The sequence below is a fragment of the Entelurus aequoreus genome, linkage group LG02 (genome assembly GCF_033978785.1).
Source record: "Entelurus aequoreus isolate RoL-2023_Sb linkage group LG02, RoL_Eaeq_v1.1, whole genome shotgun sequence".
NCBI lineage: Eukaryota > Metazoa > Chordata > Actinopteri > Syngnathiformes > Syngnathidae > Entelurus > Entelurus aequoreus.
In genome coordinates, this window is record NC_084732.1 from 24,642,162 (window position 1) to 24,666,321 (window position 24,160).

The 24,160-nt window shown below is 42.9% G+C and overlaps 2 protein-coding genes across 3 annotated transcripts in view; one reads left to right on the forward strand and one right to left on the reverse strand.

The window, feature by feature from the left end:
- Nucleotides 1-245: 245 nt before the first annotated feature.
- LOC133631796 (uncharacterized) lies at nt 246-24,096 on the reverse strand. 2 transcript variants are annotated; one of them, XM_062023966.1, is made up of 11 exons: nt 24,068-24,096; nt 21,398-21,535; nt 4,459-4,569; nt 4,224-4,338; nt 3,197-4,047; nt 2,842-3,028; nt 2,478-2,726; nt 2,188-2,312; nt 1,774-1,820; nt 1,541-1,689; nt 249-1,413 (listed from the first exon to the last, which is right to left on the reverse strand). In XM_062023966.1, the coding sequence occupies exons 2-11, from the start codon at nt 21,413-21,415 to the stop codon at nt 1,226-1,228; spliced, it is 2,040 nt and encodes a 679-aa protein (XP_061879950.1). In that variant the 5' UTR covers nt 21,416-21,535; nt 24,068-24,096; the 3' UTR covers nt 249-1,225. The 2 variants fall into 2 exon arrangements, with proteins under 2 accessions (XP_061879943.1, XP_061879950.1); XM_062023959.1 differs by lacking the exons at nt 21,398-21,535; nt 24,068-24,096 and adding an exon at nt 5,626-5,972 and having other exon boundaries at nt 246-1,413.
- pkma (pyruvate kinase M1/2a) overlaps nt 23,471-24,160 on the forward strand; it is a 36,101-nt gene continuing 35,411 nt past the window's right edge. The window contains exon 1 of the mRNA XM_062023989.1: nt 23,471-23,602. The gene's annotated coding sequence lies outside the window, so the exon portion shown is untranslated. The remainder of the gene's footprint in view (nt 23,603-24,160) is intronic.

Here is a 24,160-nt window from a genome sequence, read left to right on the forward strand (position 1 = left end):
GTGTGTCTGCTGTAGTGAAATAGAGGCAGTGACCAGAACGATGGAGGAGGAGGGGGTGAAGACGTGCATCATAGACCACCATGGCTTTCCATCTGTGTGTCTGGATGAATGGGTGCTGCAGACAGCGTATAACGCCTACAAACAGCAATATGGCATGCTGCAGCAACAGCAAAATGAGTGAGGCACTAATAAGTTTAAATAATTCTTTATTCTATCAACCTTTGGAAGATAAGTCAGAATGAGCACTTTCTTATCTTATTCTTATTCTGTGAAATGTACTGTGCTACAATGCACATGACATTATATATCATAGAAGTATTACATAGATGGACCGTAGATGTCAACAATATTTACAATTTACTGCAACAGTAAATGACAAATGAATAGAATGCATGACAATGTCTTTTGAATCTCAGAGAACAGTGAGTCACTGTGTATCCATGTCCGGATAATAACAGCTGCCATCATTTGCTACTTGCAGGCGGAGACGACACACAGCCTATCGACAGTTTGTCCGCTTCTGCTGGGGATATCTGGGAAAGGACATAAGGGTGGTACTACCAGCTTGTGTAGTACATAAGATTAGGACAACATTCCCATCGATGGACTACACGGGGTTCCAAGACGTGCAGTGACTGCAACAGAATCTACATGGCCACTGTACTTAATCAATAAAATCAATCAATCAATCAATCAGTCAATCAATCAATGTTTATTTATATAGCACTAAATCACAAATGTCTCAAAGGGCTGTACAAGCCACAACGACATCCTCGGTACAGAGCCCACACACGGGCAAGGAAAACTCACCCCAGTAGGACGTCGATGTGAATGACTATGAGAAACCTTGGAGAGGACCGCATATGTGGGTAACCCCCCCCCCTCTAGGGGAGACCGAAAGCAATGGATGTCGAGTGGGTCTAACATATTAGTGAGGGTCCAGTGGAGCCAGCAGGAGGCCACCCCGAGCGGAGACGGGTCAGCAGCGCAGATGTCCCCAACCGATGCACAGGCGAGCGGTATACCCCGGGTCCCAACTCTGGACAGCCAGCACTTTATCCATGGTCACCGGAATAACCCCTCCACGTGGGGGGGGGGCAGAGGAGAAAAGAAAAGAAACGGCAGATCAACTGGTCTAAAAAGGGGGTCTATTTAAAGGCTAGAGTATACAAATGAGTTTTAAGATGGGACTTAAATGCTTCTACTGAGGTAGCATCTCTAACTGTTACCGGGAGGGCATTTCACACTTACCGAAGCGACTCCTGTGCTTGGCGATGGCTTCCTCCTTGTCTGGCTTCTCCAGTTCATCGCAGAGGAAGGGAGGCACATCCACAGTGACGCTGAGTGGTGTTCTCTCGTCAGGGGTCTGTCTGCAGCCAGCAACAACCTCCCTGATCAAGTCATCTACGTAGCCTGCAAAATACAATTGTACATGTTCCTGCTCACAACATAATATACTCATGGAGAGTGAAACTTGACAGTATTATTATCATGATACAAAGTGTCAAGTGTTTACATGTTTTGTGTCCTCTACACTTACGGTATGTTGGCTCTGTCGCGATTTTCTTGACCACATGGCCCCCTGCTTTATACTTCGGGTAGCGTACTGCATAGCGCTCAGCACCCGCTTGTGTAGTGGCTATAGGGCGGCTCGAATTTTCGTTCCAGTGCAGCCCAGCAAGCAGGTTCCTAGGTGTGGTAACAGAATAATGTAATAATTAGTACTAAAGTATGGCACACACTAGTGACACTTAGATTAGTGTGGAAACATACCTGCACAGCATTCCGATGTATGAGAAGACATACATTTTCGGTGCGAACTGTATAAGATAAAAGACACTTTATTCAGTCATGCGTCCATACAATGTGTGTGTAAATTTATAAATTGTTTGTAAATTTGAATACAAATGTTTGTGTATTAAACTGTTAATAGTCAGCTATTAAAGCTTGATCTCCTGCAGTAATGAAGCTGTTTTGTTTTCAATGTTAACACCACGCCAGAATTGTTTGCAATCTTTCTCACCAAGATGCCAGCCACTATGTTGGACCTCCAACATTCTCTTGCTTACACTGACTGTATCAAGGCTTCATTTAGTATGCTCTAGTATTTTGCTCCCTGGCCACCAAAGTCCTAGTGGCAGGTGGTAACCACCGACACCACCTACAGGCGATCAGTCTAATTCTCACCTGTATGATAAGGCTATGGAACGCCTCCACCTTGGAAGTCTGGTGTTCACCCGACAGCATGGCGATATCTTTTAGCAGGGACTTGTTGTTGACCACCTCCTCCAGTTTCACTGCTGAGCGTGAACCTAAACATAAATTTAAAATAGAACAACGTTTCTACAAAAATGTTCCAGTCAACTTAAACTGGTTATTTACTTACAAGTTTATCTGAATTTTTTGACTTTCAAAAGATGTGCAGGAAAATACTGCTAGTCCCTCACTGCTTTCGGGCAACTTATTTGCCTACTCACTTTGTTTGAGCCATTTCTTTTGCCGTTGCAGTTGTCCATGAGTACAAATTGGGAAGAGGTCGCCATGGTCCTTGTGGATGTTCTGAATGTGTCGCTCCACAGACTTCCACTTGGCAACCAGAAGTTCCCCCTCTCCAGGCGGTGTAGACACTGCTGCCCAGTAGAGGTGGTTGATTATACTTTGCACCCAGGGCTTCAGGTCTTCACAGTCCTTATGCTTGGCGATGGCCTTCAGTTTCTTTCCGATGGCTACAAACAGAAAAAAACAGAAATTTGTGGATTAAATACAATATCGCATTCATCTGATCACTGATATGTACACACTACTTCACAACTTGTCATGCATACAAATAATCCAACTAACATTTTGCAACATGCCAGATGTCATAGCAGTGCCGTGTATTGGGCATGTTTTCACGAATCCATTTAGCGATCTGTCTGTGTCTGTCTGTCACCAGCACCCCGACATCCAGGTCCCAGCTGATCAGCAGTTCCACCATCCTCTTCAGTCCTTCCATCTCCATATGGTAGCTGCCAAGACATTCGTTGCTCTGAAATATATATAACAGAAAAGGAATGAGCAAAGAAAAAAATGAAAAAGGGGCTTAGTATACATTGAAATGGTTAATGTTATTAGACAAATTTACTAGGATAATTCTGGAAAATCCCTTATCTGCTTATTGTGTTACTAGTGTTTTAGTGAGATTATATGGTCGTACCTGTACAACCTGAAGGTCGAGAACCACATTGGCCACAAGCTCCATTGTGGTGTAGGTACCGAACTTGGCGCTGTGTCCCGGACTGTCTGCTCGCCCATCACCACCAAGGACGAGGGGTCGGCCTTCCACCTGCAGCATGGTGAGGTGCGTCCGTTGCTGTTCCTCCCACACCTTTTTGATGGCTGGCTGCAGGATGAGCTCCTGGTGGTTGAAAAATGTCCTCTTCACATACGTGACCACTCCGATGCTGTTCAGCACTTGCAACACCTTGCCAGAAGATGCCCCAGCGAAGAGGATGCCAGCAGACAGCAGGATGTTGCCCGCGGCATAAGGGCCAATGTTTGGCTGGCTGCTCCAACTACTCCTCTGGTCACATGATGCACATTGAAGAGTCATGGTCAGCTGTGTACCGTTCGAATCCCAAGAAGGGCTTATGTCCTGGCTGCCACAGACTGGACAGTGACACCACTTGACGAGACTCTGGAGGCACGACTCAAAGATGATGTACTTCGGTTCCTTGTGGCAGCCCTCTTCACGCATCTGGTGAGTACATGGGCGATCTGGCGACCCGTCAGATTGACACGGATCCGATGTCGTTGACTCACTCGGCACATAGCTGTCATCGGAAGAACCACCAACAAAAGGCGCAGTGGGACTTGATGCTGGTCCTTCATCAAACCATGCAGGAGGTGGTCGTAGCTTGGCTTGCATTCCAGACACACCTGGAGCTGCTATGTTAGTCTGCATCTCGGGGCTGTCAGATGGAGCTGCTACACTTGACAATGGGACTTCACTAACCCTGGCCGGCCGAGCTCTAACCCTCTCGAGGATATCTGGGGTCACCTGGTGTCCTAGCAATAAAATCAAGCACAAGTTGTTTTATATAATCTGTTAAAATTAAACTAGAATCACATAATAATTATTGTCTTTGAATCACCTAATTTATCTGTCTACTCTACTCTGCACAGGCAGCGTGCAATGTGTACTGTGATGTGCAGAATCATGTTCGTCACCGAAATAGACATACCCTTTGATCTATGATGTATTTTCCCTGTTTGGGTGCTCTTGCTACTGGTCATTGCTGTTGGTGCTGTCCCAATCGGTACCCAGTCCGTCTGGCATCCTTGTTCTCTTGTATTTCCCTGGAAATGGAGAAACAGCTACATGTAATATGGATACCTCATTTACATTAATTATGAATACTTTTGGATTGGGCTTGAACTGTAATCCATTTGAACATTGATTAGGAAAACAAATCGAACCTGATCTTGATCGCCCTCCTCATCAGGCAAATCTAGTGCCATTGCCATTGGTTCATCCACCGCATCCGCCACTGATGCCGTAGTCGTACTGTCCATGATCTGATCTATTGTCTGTAAATGTACAAATGTACAATACTTTATATTATTGTCTATTGTAATCTATTGACAGTATTGACACTATTGACAGTAATGTCAGTAAATGTACGATACTTTATACTGCAGAAGAACTTGACTAGAACTTGAAGCAATAATTATATGTAGACTATTTTATTGTTAATTTATTTCATTGTTCATGGAGTAGTCCAGTGGTTCTCAAATGGGGGTACGCATACCCTTGGGGATACTTGAAGGTATGCCAAGGGGTACGAGAGATTTTTTTTTAAATATTATAAAAATAGCAACAATTCAAAAATCCTTTATAAATATATTTATTGAATAATACTTCAACAAAATAAATGTTTAGAATTAAGTTCATGAATCCAGATGGATCTCTATTACAATCCCCAAAGAGGGCACTTTAAGTTGATGATTACTTCTATGTGTACAAAATATTATTTATAATTGAATCACTTGTTTATTTTTCAACAAGTTTTTAGTTATTTTTATATCTTTTTTTCCAAATAGTTCAAGAAAGACCACTACAAATTAGCAATATCTTGCACTGTTATACAATTTAATAAATCAGAAACTGATGACATAGTGCTGTATTTTTTTTCTTTTTTTCAACCAAAAATGCTTTGCTCTGATTAGGGGGTACTTGAATTAAAAAAATGTTCACAGGGGAAAATCACTGAAAAAAGGTTGAGAACCACTGGAGTAGTCTATGACTGTGTGTGTTAGTTTTGGTTGATTGATTGAGACTTTTATTAGTAGGTTGCACAGTGAAGTACATATTCCGTACAATTGACCACTAAATGGTACCACCCCAATAAGTTTTTCAACTTGTTTAAGTCGGGGTCCACTTAAATTGATTCATGATACAGATATATACTATCATATATATACTATCATCATAATACAGTCATCACACAAGATAATCACATTGAATTATTTACATTATTTACAATCCGGGGTGTGGAGGTGGGGGGGTTTCAACAATTGAGAACAAAGAAATGGATATTGGAACAGTGTAGTCTGACTATGAAAACTGGATATCAAGATTCTTACCCTCTTCCTTTCCCTTTTGGCAAATGCAGACCTCATGTGCCCAGTCTGTCCGCTTGTGGAGGGGGTCGGGTGCTCCGGACTTGTCCGTGGTCTATCGAAAATAGTTGGCTTCGCACCTTTCTTCAGCACGAGTCGACGAGTGCTGATTCCCATTTCTGCCATTCGCAAGGGACCCTCTTCGAAACATGATCTTTCGAAATGTTCGCTGCATAATACACTGTACTTCGTATGTGTCGTCCAATCCAACCGTGTTCGCTTGACTTCTTTGTTCCATAGTAAAGCTTGGCCGCCATCTTTTGGGAAAAGAAACAATGAAACACCGGTTGTGTTTTGGTTTGTGTTGCTACATCCAGCAGCAACACACCGCTTCCCTACAACTCTCTTTTTTGCAGTCTCCATTGTTAATTGAACAAATTTCCAAAAGATTCACCAACACAGATGTCCTGAATACTGTGGAAATTAGCGATTAAAACAGAGCTGTTTAAATTGGGAGGGACCTATTCCAAGATGACGCGTTCAACTGCCTTCGTCACGCGCATACGTCATCATACCGCGACGTTTCAGCCGGATATTTCCCGGGAAATTTTAAATGTCACTTTATAAGTTAACCCGGCCGTATTGGCATGTGTTGCAATGTTAAGATTTCATCATTGATATATAAACTATCAGACTGCGTGGTCGGTAGTAGTGGGTTTCAGTAGGCCTTTAAATGTTATACATTATTACTACATTACTTCATTAAACTATTGCTATTGTTTGTAGTTATATAAATTATTAAAAAGCACGTTACATGTTAGCATTGTGGTGCTTTAGGGGGCCAAGAACGAATTAAATGGAATCAATTCCAACGGAGAACAATGATTTGAGATACTGTACAAATATGTTGGGTTAGGATCTTCATCACAAAGCTAAACTCGTAAGACAAGGTACCACTGTATTTATATGTCTTACTGAAAGGGGATGAACTGGTATGTGCATGAATTGAAATATATTGGTGTTACTTTGGGATCTACTTTATTGTTGAAAAAGATGTCAATTTTAATATTCATAATTTTACGCAAATTAGATCCCCAACACCAGAAAACACCATAGAGATATTTCTCTACTGCATGATCTTTTACTGTGTTACTAACTGGTCCATAAAAATCAATATAATTACTCTTAAAAAGGCTTTAAAAGTATTTGACAGAAAATCTTTTTTTTTCCATCATTGTCCCATTCTTCAGAAATACAATAGTCTTAGTTTTGAGAATTTTAGAAAATATAAACTAGCGTTTTGGATGTACAAGATTTTAAATGGACTTAATTCTCCACTGTTGTGTGAGTTTATTAAACATCCACCACTAGTGGAAAGGTTGCAAGAGCCTGATTGTGTAATACCTTATCAATGCACAACATTCAGTCAACAGCTATTATCAGTTAAGGGTACAAACATTTGGAACAACATCCCTGCTCCTATAAGAGAATAAAGAGAGAGATCAGTTCCATCTTCACCACTTGTTGTCTGAGGAGACTGCAGAACATCCTACTTGACTGTCACCAACCTGCCCATCAACTGCTATACCGGCTGCCCTCTGGCAGAAGTTACAGGTCCATACAGGCCCGAACAACAACCCTGTCCAACAGTCTGTATCCTCAGGCCATAAGGCTGCTAAACACTACCCCCATCTCCATTCTCTCTTCCCCCACCTCCCTCGACCCCCCTTTTGTGGCCAATAACCATGCACATCCACCAATAATAGCTCTGAACTAAACTTTGCATTGCCTCCCTCTCATGGCCAATAACCATGCACATCCACTAATAATAGCGCTGAACTAGACTTTGCTTTGCCTCCCTCTCATGGCCAATAACCATGCACATCCACCAATAATAGCGCTGAACTAGACTTTGCATTGCCTCCCTCTCATGGCCAATAACCATGCACATCCAACAATTATAGCTCTGAACTAGACTTTGCATTGATGCACTCTTGTCAACATCTCCATGTATGTGCTACAATGTTGCAAGGACGTCAAAAATTGGTAATCTGTTAAATGTTTACACTTGGTTATTTATGGGGATTCTGGGGTTTAGGAACATGAGGCACTTTACATCAAACTATGAAGTGTAGATGCTCTTAACTTAAAGGTCTACTGAAACCCACTACTACCGACCACACAGTCTGATAGTTTATATATCAATGATGAAATCTTAACATTGCAACACATGCCAATACAGCCGGGTTAGATTAGTAAAGTGCAATTTTAAATTTCCCGCAAAATATCCTGCTGAAAACATCTCGGTATGATGACGTTTGCGCGTGACGTCACGGATTGTAGCGGACATTTTGGGACACCATTGTGGCCAGCTATTAAGTCGTCTGTTTTCATTGCAAAATTCCACAGTATTCTGGACATCTGTGTTGGTGAATCTTTTGCAATTTGTTTAATGAACAATGAAGACAGCAAAGAAGAAAGCTGTAGGTGGGAAGCGGTGTATTAGCGGCCGGCTGCAGCAACACAAACACGTAGCCGGTGTTTCATTGTTTACATTCCCGAACGATGACAGTCAAGCTTTACCATTGGCCTGGGACAACAGGGACTCTTACCAGGAGGACTTTGAGTTGGATACGCATGATTGTGGAGATGGGACAACAGAGACTCTTACCAGAAGGACTTTGAGTTGAAAACGTGCTACCGTGAGTACGCAGCTGCGGCTTCCAAACATTTGATCGCTTGCCCGTACGTGCGTGCCGCTATGTGCATGTCACGTACGTAACTTTGGGGACTTTGGGGAAATATATGTGCTGTATGAACTTTGGGGAGGTGAACTGTACTTTGGGCTGTGGGATTAAGTGTGTTGTGCGGGTGTTTGATTTGTATTGGTGGGTTATATGGACGGGAGGGGGGAGGTGTTTGTTATGCGGGATTAATTTGTGGCATATTAAATATAAGCCTGGTTGTGTTGTGGCTAATAGAGTATATATATGTCTTGTGTTTATTTACTGTTTTAGTCATTCCCTGCTGAATATCAGGTCCCACCCGCCTCTCACAGCATCTTCCCTATCTGAATCGCTTCCACTGCCCTCTAATCCTTTACTCTCACTTTCCTCATCCACAAATCTTTCATCCTTGCTCAAATTAATGGGAAAATCGTCGCTTTCTCGGTCCAAATCGCTCTTGCTGCTTGTGGCCATGATTGTAAACAATGTGCAGATGTGAGGAGCTCCACAACCTGTGACGTCACGCTACTTCCGGTACAGGCAAGGCTTTTTTATCAGCGACCAAAAGTTGCAAACTTTATCGTCGATGTTCTCTACTAAATCCTTTCAGCAAAAATATGGCAATATCGCGAAATGATCAAGTATGACACATACAATGGATCTGCTATCCCTGTTTAAATAAGAAAATCTCATTTCAGTAGGCCTTTAATTGTGTTGTTCTTTGTGACAATGACAATAAATTTAATTAAATGGTTCATATGTCTCTAACATGTCAGAGATGTACACAAGGAGAACTGTTTTAAAGTCAATTGTCTGAGCAACAGGAAGCCAGTGCAGTGACCTGAGCACTGAACTAATATGGTCATGTTTCCTGGTCCTAGTCAAGATTCGAGCAGCAGCATTTTGGATGTACTGCAACTGCTTTACAGCTCGTTTAGAGAGCCCAGTGATAAGGCCATTACAGTAGTCTAACCTGCTGGAGACAAAGGCATGGGTTTGTCTTTCGAAGTCTGATTTAGACATTATTCCTTTGATTAGGGGCAATGTTTTTAAGTGGTAAAAAGCTGCTGCTGTTATTTACTTAATGTGGTTGTTAAAGTCTTTGGGTTGATTCCGGCATATTTACATGTTTAATGTTCATGAATATGCACTGTCCCGTTTGAATACCTGTCAATGAACACAATTATAGTTACAGGGTGGACAGAACAGAAACACAGATCGAGTCAAGGGCGGCGCCCCGTATAAAAGGTAGGAAAAATGGTAAACATAAGGAGAAAAAAAGCAAGTCCAAAAACTAAACTCCCGTGGCAAACGCAATCACACATCCAATCAGTCGAACAAAAGTCAACAAACAACAGTTGTATGTCCATGAGAGAATGGTAAGTAGTTTGTTGCGTCTTCGATGCACTGTTCTTTCAGAGGATTTTCAAAGCAAAAATCTTGCCAAGTCGCTTACAACAATCCAAATTACAATGTTTGTGTTTGAGCGAGCGAAAACAAATGTTTACTTTATACTCTAATTGTCTGTTTCTGATCCTCAGATTCATCATACTTTGCCATGCAGAGCAGACGGTGTCTCCAGTATGTTGTCCAGTTTGCAATTTAGTCCAAAATCACAAAAGTCTTGAGTGCCCACAGCTCTGCCCGCATCCTCCAAACATTTGTGGCAGCTTTGGGGTACCTTGAACAGCTGCCAGCATTTTCCAATGTGTCGATACACCAGGGCAACGCTTACTCTAATCAGCAGATATATGTTATCATGATTCCAAATAGGTAGATGTCTTCAACTGAAAGGGTCGCCACTCCACGCACACGCCACTCTGCTTCTCTCAAGAATCTGCTGTGTGTCCAGCAACAACTGTTCTTTTAGGACAGGCAGGTTCCCCTAAACTCGAGATCTTATCAATTTAGTTAAAAGGCCAGTTAATCAACTATCCCAAAAAAGAATAGCAAAAATCAGATAAAGGTGGCTCTGCCTAAAAAACGCTTTATTCCTGATAGATGCCTGCTACTCTGTACAGTTAAGTAAACTAATATTGGAAAATTGGTTGTGCTGAAAATGTATACGAATAAGATATTTGACTTTCACTACTTCTGTTGTATTTAAATTAGATTGTTATAATTTGTTTAAAATTCATCCAGTTATTGCTATAATTTTGGGGCATCCTCACTAAAGAAAATACTTAAATAGACCAAAAAATACAATAAATAATATACAAATAATAAATGTTTTTTTTAAAATGAATTAATACATAAATAAAAATAGATAGTTACTTTATTAATTTTGAACTCACAATGAAAAACATTTTTAAAGTGTTTTTTAACCTTAAAAGTTTATTGTCGCTTTGTATTAAATATAGATTGTAATACGAGCACAAAGGACACAAATAATACATGTGTATTACTAATCAGTATGGAACATTAAATGTACATTAAAAAGTGTTAAGAATAATTGGGCTGCAGATTGGAAAAACATAAGATGATGAAGAGAAAAACATATATTTGGCTAAGAGTACCGCAGCTGTATATACCTTATATACCTATACATTTATTACTGCCTGTGTAATATTTTTTAAACCATGTACTCCCTTACCACTAAAAATTAAAGAAATACAGTGCTGTAGTATTACTAATCAGCAAAAACAGCGTTCATCTAAAGATAGCTAATTTTCCCCCAAAATAATGTCAGTTACAATACGACATCTCTCACCTAGAATCATTTGTAATCATCTTTACCAAGTGATATATTATTCTGACATTATTTATTATTTAATTTCCACAGTTTTGTTATCCATAGCTGTTTTTCTAGATTGGTTTCCTTTGTCGTGCCATGCTTCATTACACACATAACCCTGGCTTATTGTACTTCGGCACTTCAATAATTGATACATTCCAACTCACATACTGTAAAATAATAAGAGGCCTCCAATACCGACTGCATTAAGGGATATAAATGGTGAATACTTGTATAGCGCTTTTCTACCTTCAAGGTACTCAAAGAGCTTTGACCCTATTTACACATTCACCCATTCACACACGCATTCACACACTGGTAGCGGGAGCTGCCATGCAAGGCCCTAACCACGACCCATCAGGAGCAAGGGTGAAGTGTCTTGCTCTAGGACACAACGAGGTTGGTAGAAGGTGGGGATTGAACCAGGAACCCTCAGGTTGCTGGCACGGCCACTCTCCCAACCGCGCCACGCCGTCCCCATATACAGCTACTGTGAGCTGAATATATGTTTTTCTCTTCATCATCTTATGTTTTTCCAATCTGCGCCCAATTATTCTTAACACTTTTTAATGTATATTTAATGTTCCATACTGCCAGGCCTTTATTAATTTATTATTAATATATATATATATATATATATATATATATATATATATATATATATATATATATATATATATATATATATATATATATATATATATATATATATATATATTTTTTTTTTTTTTTTTATTTTTTATTTATAATTTTTATTATTTACTTACTTTATTTTATTTTTATTTTATTTGTTTATTTTTATTTGTTATTTGTTATTTTTAATTTAATTTAATTTGATTTGTATTTTATGTTATTTTATTGTATTATTTTTTTAATTTTTTTTAAATTATTATTATTATTTTTGTTTAATCTTATTATTTGTGTGGCGCGGGTCTCGCTTCCTGTTGGGTGGGGTCCGTGCCCGTGTGGCCCGACATTGCGCTGTGGGGTCTCTGTTGGCGACTTGATGTGGTGGCGGCTCGGCGCCCGTGTCTGGTCTGGATGCTGTGTCTCAGTTGTTTGGGCGGTGGTGTGTTTGTGCGGGTTTGGGTTGGGGTGGTGGGTTTTTTTGGTGGGGGGGCGGGGGGGGGGTGTTGGTGTCTCTTGTTTGCGTGTTGGCGTTTGGGCTTGCTGGCGGGCTGGCGCTGGCTGGTCTCCGTGATCCTGTTGGCGTGTGGTTGCCGGTCGCGTTTTTTTTTGATCGCTTTGATTTGATTGGGTGGTGCTGGCTGTCTGGGGGTGTTGTGGCTGCTGTTTCTGCTGCCGTTTGTTTGTGGTGTGGGCGCCCGTGGCTGCTGGGTCTGGTGCAGGGGGGTGGCTGATGTTGTGACTGGTGGCAGCGCGCGCGCGTGGCGGTTGTCGGGGCTGACAAACTGTGTATATGTATGTGTATGTGTGTGTATGTATGTATGTATTGTTGGAAGCAGATCAGAATCATATCCATATTTAAGTGTTACTTCTTTCTAAAAACTCCTATAGTCATATTTACATCAGCTAATGTCTCTTGTGGTACAAAGTGCTTGGATTCGAGTGTCCTTGGTTAGAGTCAGAGCGCTGTCTTTGTTGAGACTGCCATTACATTCCTAAGATAAGGAGCACAGCTAGACTGGGGAAACAGCAGGTGGGGGGGACAGGAGAAGGAGGAAGTAGACAGGAGTTCCGGGGTTTTGGTAGACCGATCTGGACCGGGCTAGGGAACGCTTGGGTGCTGGGTTGGTCTCAGGTTTGTCCTCTAAGCTTGGAGAATAAACCACAAAATATCAAATACTGCCTGTTGATTGAATATAAACATCAGCTTATGTGCCATAAAAAGAATCTGGGAGAGACTAGCAATTTGAATTCCCCATTGGAGGAATGCTGGTCAACGCAACAGTATGTATGTATGTATATATATGTGTATGTGTATGTATGTGTATGTGTGTGTATGTGTACATGTGTATGTGTATGTGTATGTGTATGTGTATGTGTATGTATATAGATATGTATGTATATTTCTGGGGGTACGTTCTGGGCCTGCCTGTCGGGTGGGGGTCGGCGCCTCGGGCTACTGCATCCGGACTGCGTGTCTGGAGCTCCTGGGTCCCACCGTCCATCCCTTCCGGGTGCCCGTCTTGGTTGGGGCCTGCTGGGTCTGGTCCCTGCGTCTACTGTGGTAGCTTGGTGCTGCAGGGTATTTCGAGGTGCTGCGAGTCGGCCAGCTGTTGGGGTAGCGACCTTGTGTGTCAGCATGTCTGTGATCTTCTTTTAATTCTTCTTTTTTTTTAAATAGATTTAATTATTTATTTATTCTTGTTTTTTAATATATTTTATTAATATTATTATTATTATTATTTATTTATTTGTTTTATTTATTTATTTTCCCCTGCCTCAGGGGGGGGACTCGGCGGGGCGGTTGCTGGTTGTTCCATCTCCATCATTGGGGTCCCTGCGGGTGGGGTGGGTGGTTCCCGTGGCCCCGTGCTGGGTGGTCCTGTGGCGGCCGGCTTGGGTGGGGTGGCCGTGGGCTGGCCTCGCCGCGCTCTCCGGGGGTGGTGGGGGGCTCGTGGGGGCCCGGTTGCCGGTGGGGTGGTCTTCCCGTCCGGTTGCGGGGGGTCTCCGGGCCCCTCGGGCGGGGCGTCCCGCCTTTCTGTCCGTGTGGGGTGTGGTCTCTCGCTGGCTTGGGGTCTGGCTGCCCCCTGCTTTTCTCGTGCCTTGTCCTCTGCCGGGTGCGTCTGTCTGCGGCCTGCTGCTGGCCCTTGTGGGCGGCGCGGTGGGCCGGGCTCTGGGGTTCCTGTCGCTGTCCGGCTTGGCTGCGTGGGGGCGGTGGTCCCTGGTTCCCTGGGCGCCACACCTACTCTTTGTGGGATGGGCTCTCGGGGAGGCTGGGGCCGTACTCTGGCTCCCGCACACACTGGGAGTCAAATGTATTGTAAATGCAAATTCACATGTACTCACATACATACATACATACACACATACATAGGTACCTACGCTCCCACATACATATACAAATACAGTACATATTTACACACTCAAAGTTCGTACATCCACACGCACGCTCATTATACAAACATACTGTATACACATACTGTACATATACAATCACTGTAAAAACATACATATACACATACTGTACATATACACTCACTGTACAATCACACACATACACATACTGTACATATACAGTCACTGTACAAACACACACATACACATACTGTACATATACATTCACTGTACAAACACACACATACATATACTGTACATATACATTCACTGTACAAACACACATTTACACATGCTGTACATATACATTCACTGTACTAACACACATACTGTATACACATACTGTACATATACATTCACTGTACAAACACACACATACACATTCTATACATATACATTCACTGTACAAACACACATATACACATACTGTACATATACATTCACTGTACAAGCACACATATACACGTACTGTACATATACAAGTACATATGCACACATACACTCATGCACATAATCAAGTTTCATCAAACATATATTAACGTTGTTGCCCTAGGGTAAACTGGGTATAACACATGGCACACTGACAAAGCATAACCTATTGTTACTATAAAGTTAATGTAGGTTGCTTCTCTTTCTTCCCCTCCATTTTTCTGCATTATTTCGTATCTCAAGTTATCATTACGTATATGTATTGTTGCATTTGAGCAATTGTATTGTTGATAATAAAGGTAAAGTATTGGTATTGTTTATTATCAATAGCACTATTTCTATTGGTATTCATATTGCTCCATTTTTAGTGTAATAATGCACATTGTCATTTCTGTATTATTTTTGTATTATCGCTAACTGCTTATTTGCTATTACTTTTACCATCATATTTGTACATGTCGTATTTGCTGATGTTGCTTTGTTGTTGTTGTGTTTGTTGTTGTTGTTTTTGTCTCTCTGTCTAATCCCCCTCTTGTCCCCACAATTCCCCCCTCTGTCTTCCTTTTTTTCTCTTTCTATCCCCTCCTGCTCCGGCCCGGCTGCACCAAATGAAAATATAAATACATTTAATAAAGTCAAAATACAAATAAGGCAACAAGAGAAGTATCCTACACTTCTCTTTTGTAAAGTAAATCCGAACAGCCGATATGGGCATCTACATCTACTATATGATTTGCCTGAGAAGCTGGGCAGGACATTATAAAAAAAAATAAAAAATAAAAATAATGTTCCATACTGATCTGTAATACAGATGTATTATTTTTGTTCTTTGTGCTTGTATTACAATCTAGATTTAATACAAAGCGACAATAAATACGCTGTTGTCGTATTATATGTATTTTATTCATATAGAAAGCTCTGTTTCCAGTTTTTTAATATCTATTTTACATTTAATACAAATTAGTAATGCAAATGATGCATTTTCTTAACAGACAAGCTATACCTACCAACAAAATTATGGATCGTTTTTGTATTATTTACGAATGTTAACACACACCATCCCACAATAGCAAAAACAATATTCCAAACCTTAGATACAGTATTAAAAACTCTGCTATTGCAATAATATCAGTTCAAAAACAAGATATCTCAGATGATAATAAACAAACAATTGAATAATTGATTTATGTTTTGTAATTTGGGTCAACCAATGCTAATTCCAGTCTGGCTTACACTCAGTGGCAGTGGTCAGGAGGACTTTGAGGAGAGATGTTTTTGGAATCAAACAGAAAAGCACAAACACTAATGTCTGGATGTCATGTCTGTGTTAATCATGTTTTTGTTTTGCTTGGGTTTTGGGCTCTTTTTTTAGTTACTGGTTGCACTTCCTTGTTTGGTTTGGTTTCCATGGTCACCCATTAGTTTTCACCTGTCTTGTCACGCACCTGTTTCGAGTCACGCACCTGTTTTCACTGATCACGTCACTATTTAAATCTGTCTGTTTCTGTTGTTCGTCCTGGCGTCCTCACACTATTTCATCACTCTGCTCCATGTCTTGTCACAGTTCTTTACCAAGTAAGTTTTGTTCATATATGCCACAGTTAGTGTTTTTGTTTTATTGTTCATAGTTTTTGTGCCCACGTGCATGTCTTTTGTTTCATAGTCAAGTTTGTATTTCCGCCTTCGTGTGCGCCTTTTGTTTGCTTCCTTTTTTTGTAGTTTATTAGTGTTAAAAAAAAAAAAAAAGTATTTAAATTCACGCCTTGCCCGCGCCAATTTTCCTTTGCCTTCTGTGAGAACAAACCACGCCATAGACCCAGTCGAGACAGTAGGACGCCAGCAGAAAAATTCTCCCGCAAGAAAATTGGACGCTTTTGACGAGGCAGCGTGGGAGGTGCTGCGCGCCATGGAGACCGAGACGCTGCGCTTTTCCCCCAGGGAGCGCAGGGGGATGATGTGGGGGAATGGAGGCAAGCTGGTGCCGATCGGCGCGTCGTTCCCGTCCCGGAAGCGTCGCCAAGGACGAGGGAAGATTTCCGCGAGCTGGCAGGACACGCCGCTCCCACAAGCCCCTCCCCCTCCGGGCGGAAGCAAGCAGCAGCCAGCCCGGCTTCGCCCTGATGACATCACAGACCAGGATTTTTTTTTTCTGAACTCTTTTTCTTTTGATCATCCGCCTCCAACCAAAGACTCTAAAAACATGATAAGACATTACCAGGACATGTTTTTAGAAATCAGATCCTGTCAATCCAAGCCACCTAAATTCCATTCCCCGCCCCCCAGGACTCAAGCCACGCCCAAGTCACACTTTTTTTTTTCACCCACAAGATCCCAGGTACAAGAAGAAAGACTTTTTGGACAGTTTGGAGGGGAGGATTCTGCCCCCCTCCTGACCACCCTCCACCCACCCAAAGAAACGATTCCAGACCGCAGGGCGCGCGTCTGGTATCCGCTCTTTGAGGGGGGGGCTAGGGCTGGGAATTGTTCAGGTGGGGTGGCTCAGCATCGTCACGCCAAGCCACAGCCTCCAGCTCGGCCACCACCACCTGTCTTTCGACCTGCCAAACCACAGCCACCAGCACGGCCACCACCACCAGTTTTTCGACCATTCCAAGATCCACCTGCTCCACGCCCAGCTCCACGCCAAGCCCCACCACGCCAAGCGCCACCAGTACCTGCTCCACGCCAAGCGCCACCAGTACCTGCTCCACGCCAAGCGCCACCAGTACCTGCTCCACGCCAAGCGCCGCCAGTCGCAGCTCCACGCCAAGCGCCGCCAGTCGCAGCTCCACGACGCCAAGCGCCGCCAGTCGCAGCTCCACGACGCCAAGCGCCGCCAGTCGCAGCTTCACGACGCCAAGTGCCGCCAGTCGCAGCTTCACGACGCCAAGTGCCGCCAGTCGCAGCTTCACGACGCCAAGTGCCGCCAGTCGCAGCTTCACGACGCCAAGTGCCGCCAGTCGCAGCTTCACGACGCCAAGTGCCGCCAGTCGCAGCTTCACGACGCCAAGTGCCGCCAGTCGCAGCTTCACGACGCCAAGTGCCGCCAGTCGCAGCTCCACGACGCCCAGTGCCGCCAGTCGCAGCTCCACGACGCCCAGTGCCGCCAGTCGCAGCTCCACGACGCCCAGTGCCGCCAGTCGCAGCTCCACGACAAAACCAAGCACCCCCAAACCAAGACCAACTCCAAGCACCGCCACACCAAGACCAAGTCCAAGCACCGCCACGCCAAGACCAAGTCCAAGACCAACCACGCCAAGACCAAGTCCAAGACCAACCACGCCAAGACCAAGTCCAAGACCAACCACGCCAAGACCAACCACGCCAAGACCAAGTCCAAGACCAACCACACCAAGTCCAAGACCAACCACGCCAAGTCCAAGACCAAGACCAACCACGCCAAGTCCAAGACCAAGCCCGCCAAGACCAAGACCAAGACCCCCGCCAAGACCAAGACCAAGACCCCCGCCAAGACCAAGACCAAGACCCCCGCCAAGACAAAGACCAAGACCAAGACCTCCGCCAAGACCAAGACCAAGACCCACGCCAAGACCAAGACCCTCGCCAAGACCAAGACCCTCGCCAAGACCAAGACCCGCCACGCCAAGCTTCGCCGCCTTACCCGCCACGCCAAGCTTCGCCGCCTGACGCGCCACGCCAAGCTTCGCCGCCTGCCATGATGACGACGTGCCTGCCTCCTCGTCTGCCACGAAGGTGGCCACTGCCTGGTCGTCCGCCACGCCAAGTGCGCCCACCTCTTCGTCGGCCACGCATGTGGCCCTTCCCGGGTCGCCCACCTCGCCTGTGGTGGCGGCGTTCCACTCGCCGCCGCCACATGACTATGCCTCGGTGGATTCGGGGCCACTTGGCCTGGCGACCCACCGCCATGTTCCCCTCCCGCCCCCCCCATGACTCTTGTTCATTTTTTTGTGTTGGGACATCTGGGATCTGTCCGTAAGGGGGGGGCTCTGTCATGTCTGTGTTAATCATGTTTTTGTTTTGCTTGGGTTTTGGGCTCTTTTTTTAGTTCCTGGTTGCACTTCCTTGTTTGGTTTGGTTTCCATGGTCACCCATTAGTTTTCACCTGTCTTGTTACGCACCTGTTTCGAGTCACGCACCTGTTTTCACTGATCACGTCACTATTTAAATCTGTCTGTTTCTGTTGTTCGTCCTGGCGTCCTCACACTATTTCATCACTCTGCTCCATGTCTTGTCACAGTTCTTTACTAAGTAAGTTTTGTTCATTTATGCCACAGTTAGTGTTTTTGTTTTATTGTTCATAGTTTTTGTGCCCACGTGCATGTCTTTTGTTTCATAGTCAAGTTTGTATTTCCGCCTTTGTGTGCGCCTTTTGTTTGCTTCCTTTTTTTGTAGTTTATTAGTGTTAAAAAAAAAATAATAATGTATTTAAATTCACGCCTTGCCCGCGCCTATTTTCCTTTGCCTTCTGTGAGAACAAACCACGCCATAGACCCAGTCGTGACACTGGACAAGGAAGAAGAAGAGCAAAGGGCCCAGGGAGAGGGCAAGGTAGAGGTGTAAGAATGTGTGGTTGTGGCATTCCATGGGCTGCAAAAACAGTAGTCAGAAATGAAATTTGTGTCATTATCATTGACCATGTAATCAACCCACGGTCTTTCACTAAGACATACTGGTCAAAGAGTGCAGCCAAATTTGAGGCGGTCAACGGTTTCCTCCACTGTACGCATATTTCAACAGGTAATTATTGTTTAGCGTAAAAATAGTGGATTGTATGTTTTGCATGCAAATAACTGTAAAAACTAAAACATAAAAGTCAATGCCGTTTTTGTAATGTCAACAATACAGTTTGTTGAAACTTGGTGTACTTTGATTGACTGCATGTACCTTGTGAAGTGAAAAGAAGTGTTATTTTTTGACAGAATCATTTCATTTTGTGTCACATTTCCAGTGTTTTGGTAAAGTTTGTGTGTCATTCTATTTTGAAATTAAGAGTTAGTATATATTTAACAAAATGTGTTTTTGTGGAAAAAAAAAAAGATCCCTCTGGCCAATTGTGTTTTGGAGGTGTGAGTCTGTGTTAAGAGGTTTAAAAAAGTATCTGAAGTATCGTTAAGCGCTTGTTAGCGATTGAAACAAACTGTAATACAAAGAACTGATACTGGTGCATAGCACTGTCAGCCCCAAGTTTGCAATTCAGACAAACAACAAACTCATTGGCCGACATATTCTAAAGACACTAGCATTAAAAGCAATGATCATTATTTAAGGATGGGCTGCCTTTGCGTGCATGTGGAGACAATAGTTACAAGGCCTTTGGGATATTCTGTCTTTTCCCTCGTTATTCCACGGTGCGTACTTGGGATTGACCCAAAGACTGAAGCGATTAGGCGTGTAAACTGTCTGCTCAGTCTGGTGTTCCAAAGACAAGGGAAAACACTCACAGATTGGAGTGACTTTTGTTTGCTCGAGCAATAATAGAAACAGTATATTGAAGTACTTAAAGACATAGACATCATACTACATGTATTTTGTTAAGGTGCTTTTGTTTTAATAGGCCTTTTAAACATTCAAGGTCACATTTTTATTACGTAAATAAAAAAAGGGTGTCATAAATATCCATCCATCCAACCATTTCCTACCACTTATTTCCTTCGGGATTGCAAGGGGCGCAGGAGCCTATCTCAGCTACAATCGGGCGGAAGGCGGGGTACACCCTGGACGAGTCGCCACCTAATCGCAGGGTGTCGTAAATAATCATGACTTTTTTAAGTTAGTGTTGTTTCTTCGTGTCCTACACTCTTATTTTTAATCCATTCCCTGCTTCGGCAAGTCTTGCTGGAACTTAACCTTTGTTCTGAGCGCTCAAGGTGTGCTCACCTGGCTCTGATTGCCAACAAGAAGGTTCTTAAGCCAGCATCAACTGTTTGTGCTATGTTGTTTTTTTACTTGTATTTTGCCTTGCAAAGTTTGTGGCTCCCCCGCTACCTGTGTATTCTTCATTATTGAAAATGTGTTTTTACCTGCACTTCGCCGCCTGTCTCTGCATCCTGGGTTCACACTGCAAGCCGACATGTGCCACCGTGACAGTGTCCGGCTACAATGTATTTCAGTCAAGTAAATCTGACATAAAAATCTTGAAAGGCCAACTTTAGAAAGTGTTCCATTACAAATGTGTTGGGACATTGTGGCCCATTCAGTCGCTGGGGCATTTGAATAAATAAATGCCGCATCTCAAGTAAACCTACCGGTACTTCTTTATCCCTCAGGGGAAAAAATTAAATAACAGGCTATAACAAAAAATGTTGTGACGCCGAATGCCGGGGACTCTCACTGTTTTTCTTTTGATAGTTGGGGACGCGTGGCGAAGTTGGTAGAGTGGCCGTGCCAGCAATTGGAAGGTTGCTGGTTACTGGGGTTCAATCCCCACCTTCTACCATCCTAGTCACGTCCGTTGTGTCCTTGGGCAAGACCCTTGCTCCTGATGGCTGCTGGTTAGCACCTTGTATGGCAGCTCCCGCCATCAGTGTGTGAATGTGTGTGTGAATGTGGAAATACTGTCAAAGCGCTTTGAGTACCTTGAAGGTAGAAAAGTGCTATACAAGTATAACCCATTTATTTATTTTAATAATTGTATTGTTGATTGCTTTATTTTGCCTTGTAAAAAAAAAGCTGTTACCATTTTTTTGATGCTTTCACCTTTTTTTTCTAGGTTTTTTACCCACACAGTGTTCATATAAAGGTGGTGCACTGATAATATGCTTAGAGGCATTAGGGCAGCCAATCTGCAGAGATACTCATCGTGTCTTATTGTTTCCCCACAGCTATGAGTAATGCTGAATGACAGGTAAGGGCCTCAGCCATGAGCAGGGCAGCGGCGTGACTGGACGGCTGCTCTGTCCCTCACCTTGACAGGTGTATCCATTGGCCTCTGGTGGCGGAATGCAGTGAATCCATGCAGTGGCAGACAGCCCCTGGTGAGGCGACAACAGCATCATCATGGGCAGTGGAAGCAGCAGCGCTTGCAGGTGATAACAATCTGGGTCTGGGGAGCGGTAGAATTTATACATTCACTGATGGTATTACCTGCTGCTGTGGGCTGTAAGTCTTGAAAAATATGGAAACAAAATTGATGCAACTTGCTGGATTAATATACAATTCTGCACATTTAGATACACACTCTTCTGGTTGCCTCATCTTGCATAGAAATATTAGCACATGCTTATTCAATAGATGCAATATTTGCACATTCTGAATTCAACAGCATTGCACATACTGAACTGTACTTGACACTTATCTTGTTGGGCTTTAGCAATATATTGTACAATGCTAGTTTGCTCATATTCCTTAATTCATTCACTAATCCTTTTGTTATGCCTCAATTGAAGTCGTCTATCCTTTTCCAGTGTGAGCGGTGTGGAATTAGAAAAGTTTTACATTTGTCATTATTTGAATGTGACTTTGTATATTAGTACATAAGGCAGAAGTGTCAAACTGGATTTCATTGAGGGGCCACATGGCAGTTATGGCTGCCCTCACAGTGAATAGTATTTGAATATATACAATTATTTATAAATTGTAAATATGTGTTTGTACACTGTAAAAATATGTACATTTTACAGTAAACAATGATATGTTGGTGTTTTATAGCATATAGATGTAAATGGGAAACAGTACCACTGTTTTTACCTGTAAAATCTACGGTTGTTGTTTTCACGGTGTATTACTGTAAATGGAAAAACAATACCACAGATTTGTCTTTATTTATGGTACAATTTTGGCGACTGAGCCACCAGTTTTGTTTTTTAAAGTTAAAGTTAAACTAGTACCAATGATTGTCACACACACACTAGGTGTGGTGAGATTATCCTCTGCATTTGACCCATCACCCTCGCCCCCTGGGAGGTGGGGAGAGCAGTGAGCAGCAGCGGTGGCCGTGCCCGGGAATCATTTTGGTGATTTAACCCCTTTACCGTGAAAATCAGTTTTAAATTGCACAATTTGATGGGTAACTTGCTTTCAGATTTAAGTCAGGCTGATATTTAGGTACTTATTTTGATGAGGTGGTGACTTGTCCAGGGTGTACCCCGCCTTCCGCCCAAATGCATCTGAGATAGGCTCCAGCACCCCCCGCGACCCCAAAAGGGACAAGCGGTAGAAAATGGATGGATGGATTTTGAACAAGCGATGTTAAAATATGTGAAATTGCATGCAGTGCATGTCATTTTTTTCCCCCGTCAAAATGAAAAGTTTAATACTTATAGTAAGAAAAGACGTATATTAATTTTGCTGGCCGTGTAAAAGGATGTTGCAGGTTTTGAGTTTGACACCTGTGACATAAAGTCTCAGGTTTTGAAGGTGCAGGTGTACCTAATGATATGGCTAATCTGCGTGGAACGCTGGTCTCATTTCCTGACGCTAGATGGCGACATTCGCTCACAGCCCAAACCTGGTCAGGCCACCAAGACTTGCACATACATGTTTTGTGTAAACATAAAAAAAATTAAAAAAAACATTTAGCCTTTGGAATGGGCTCTATTTTAGATGCAGCGCTTGCATAAGAAGCATATAACAGCTGGGTATTAATAATGCTGTATTTTGCTCGAAATAATACAATTGCAAATATAGTGTGAATACATTGTTTGGTGTAAACTGTGAAAATATGTTCAACAAAGAGGAAGGATCTGGGTTTTTTTTCAGGAAACTTGCAGAAACTTGCCATAATGCGTTATGCGTCACATGTTGATGCCCTGATGAAACCTTGCGTTCTGATTGGCTGACGGACTTCCTCTCGTGTCACAGCACGACCCGGCGTATCCTTCCGAGTGCCGGTGCTTAGCGCTCATATATCTTACTTTTCTGACGTTGATTAATACTTACACAAATGAAGCAACAACAAAAAAATACTTAGAAATGTGCATGGTATTTTTTTTGGCAATATTTGCTGTTTATGATGATAATAATAGAGTCGCGTCTATCTCGGATGGATATGTCTCAGCATCCCTACAAAGTAGTTCCGTGGAGTAAGAGAATAGAGATCACCTTGAGCTGCTGCTGCTTAGTCAGTGTTGCACTGACACTTACATCATCGTGCGGTTTTCTGCGAGAGAAGGTGGGTTTAACTAACAACAGCACACGTCTTTTGTCACTGTATTGTGGTTAATTTAGTCAATGTGTCGCCTGCATTGTTGTTTTTGTCACATTCTCTCTTTAAAATGAGCGGCGTTGCATTTTTTTCCTTCCTCGTGGCAAATCCAAAAGCTTGTATATGATGACCTAAACACTCACTCGGCGTTTGTACTTTTTTTTAAAATATATCTATATTGAAAACATACACACATTTAGAATCTTTGTGGAATACGTATGTGCAAGTGGACGGACGTGATGAACTTTTCAGCCATCTTGAGAGTCGACATTGCAGTCACAAAATGACGCAAGTTTGCTTATTTTGTCCTAGACAAATACGTTTTTTTTTAAGTGTCGAAGAAAGCCATGGTATGGTCTTAATTAGAATCACCGAATCTCGTTAAGGGTTATTTAAAGAAGAAATAGTAATAGTGATGCAGGCAGAGTTTACCATTGATGATTCGCTTCCTGTTGTGGGCGTGGCCTGGGTGTCTCCTCGGCCTCCGATTGGTCGTTTCTCTCCACTAGCAGTCACTGGCGTGAA

Bases quoted from the DNA above. Each gene is read 5' to 3' on its own strand.
- LOC133631796 (XM_062023959.1), bottom strand. From the start codon at position 5,787: ATGGCAGAAATGGGAATCAGCACTCGTCGACTCGTGCTGAAGAAAGGT. The intron at 4,339-4,458 runs GTTCGATTTGTT...CTCCATTTCCAG, and splicing joins AGGAGGGCGATCAAGATCAG to GGAAATACAAGAGAACAAGG. The intron at 2,727-2,841 runs GTTAGTTGGATT...TTCTGTTTGTAG, and splicing joins CATCTGGCATGTTGCAAAAT to CCATCGGAAAGAAACTGAAG.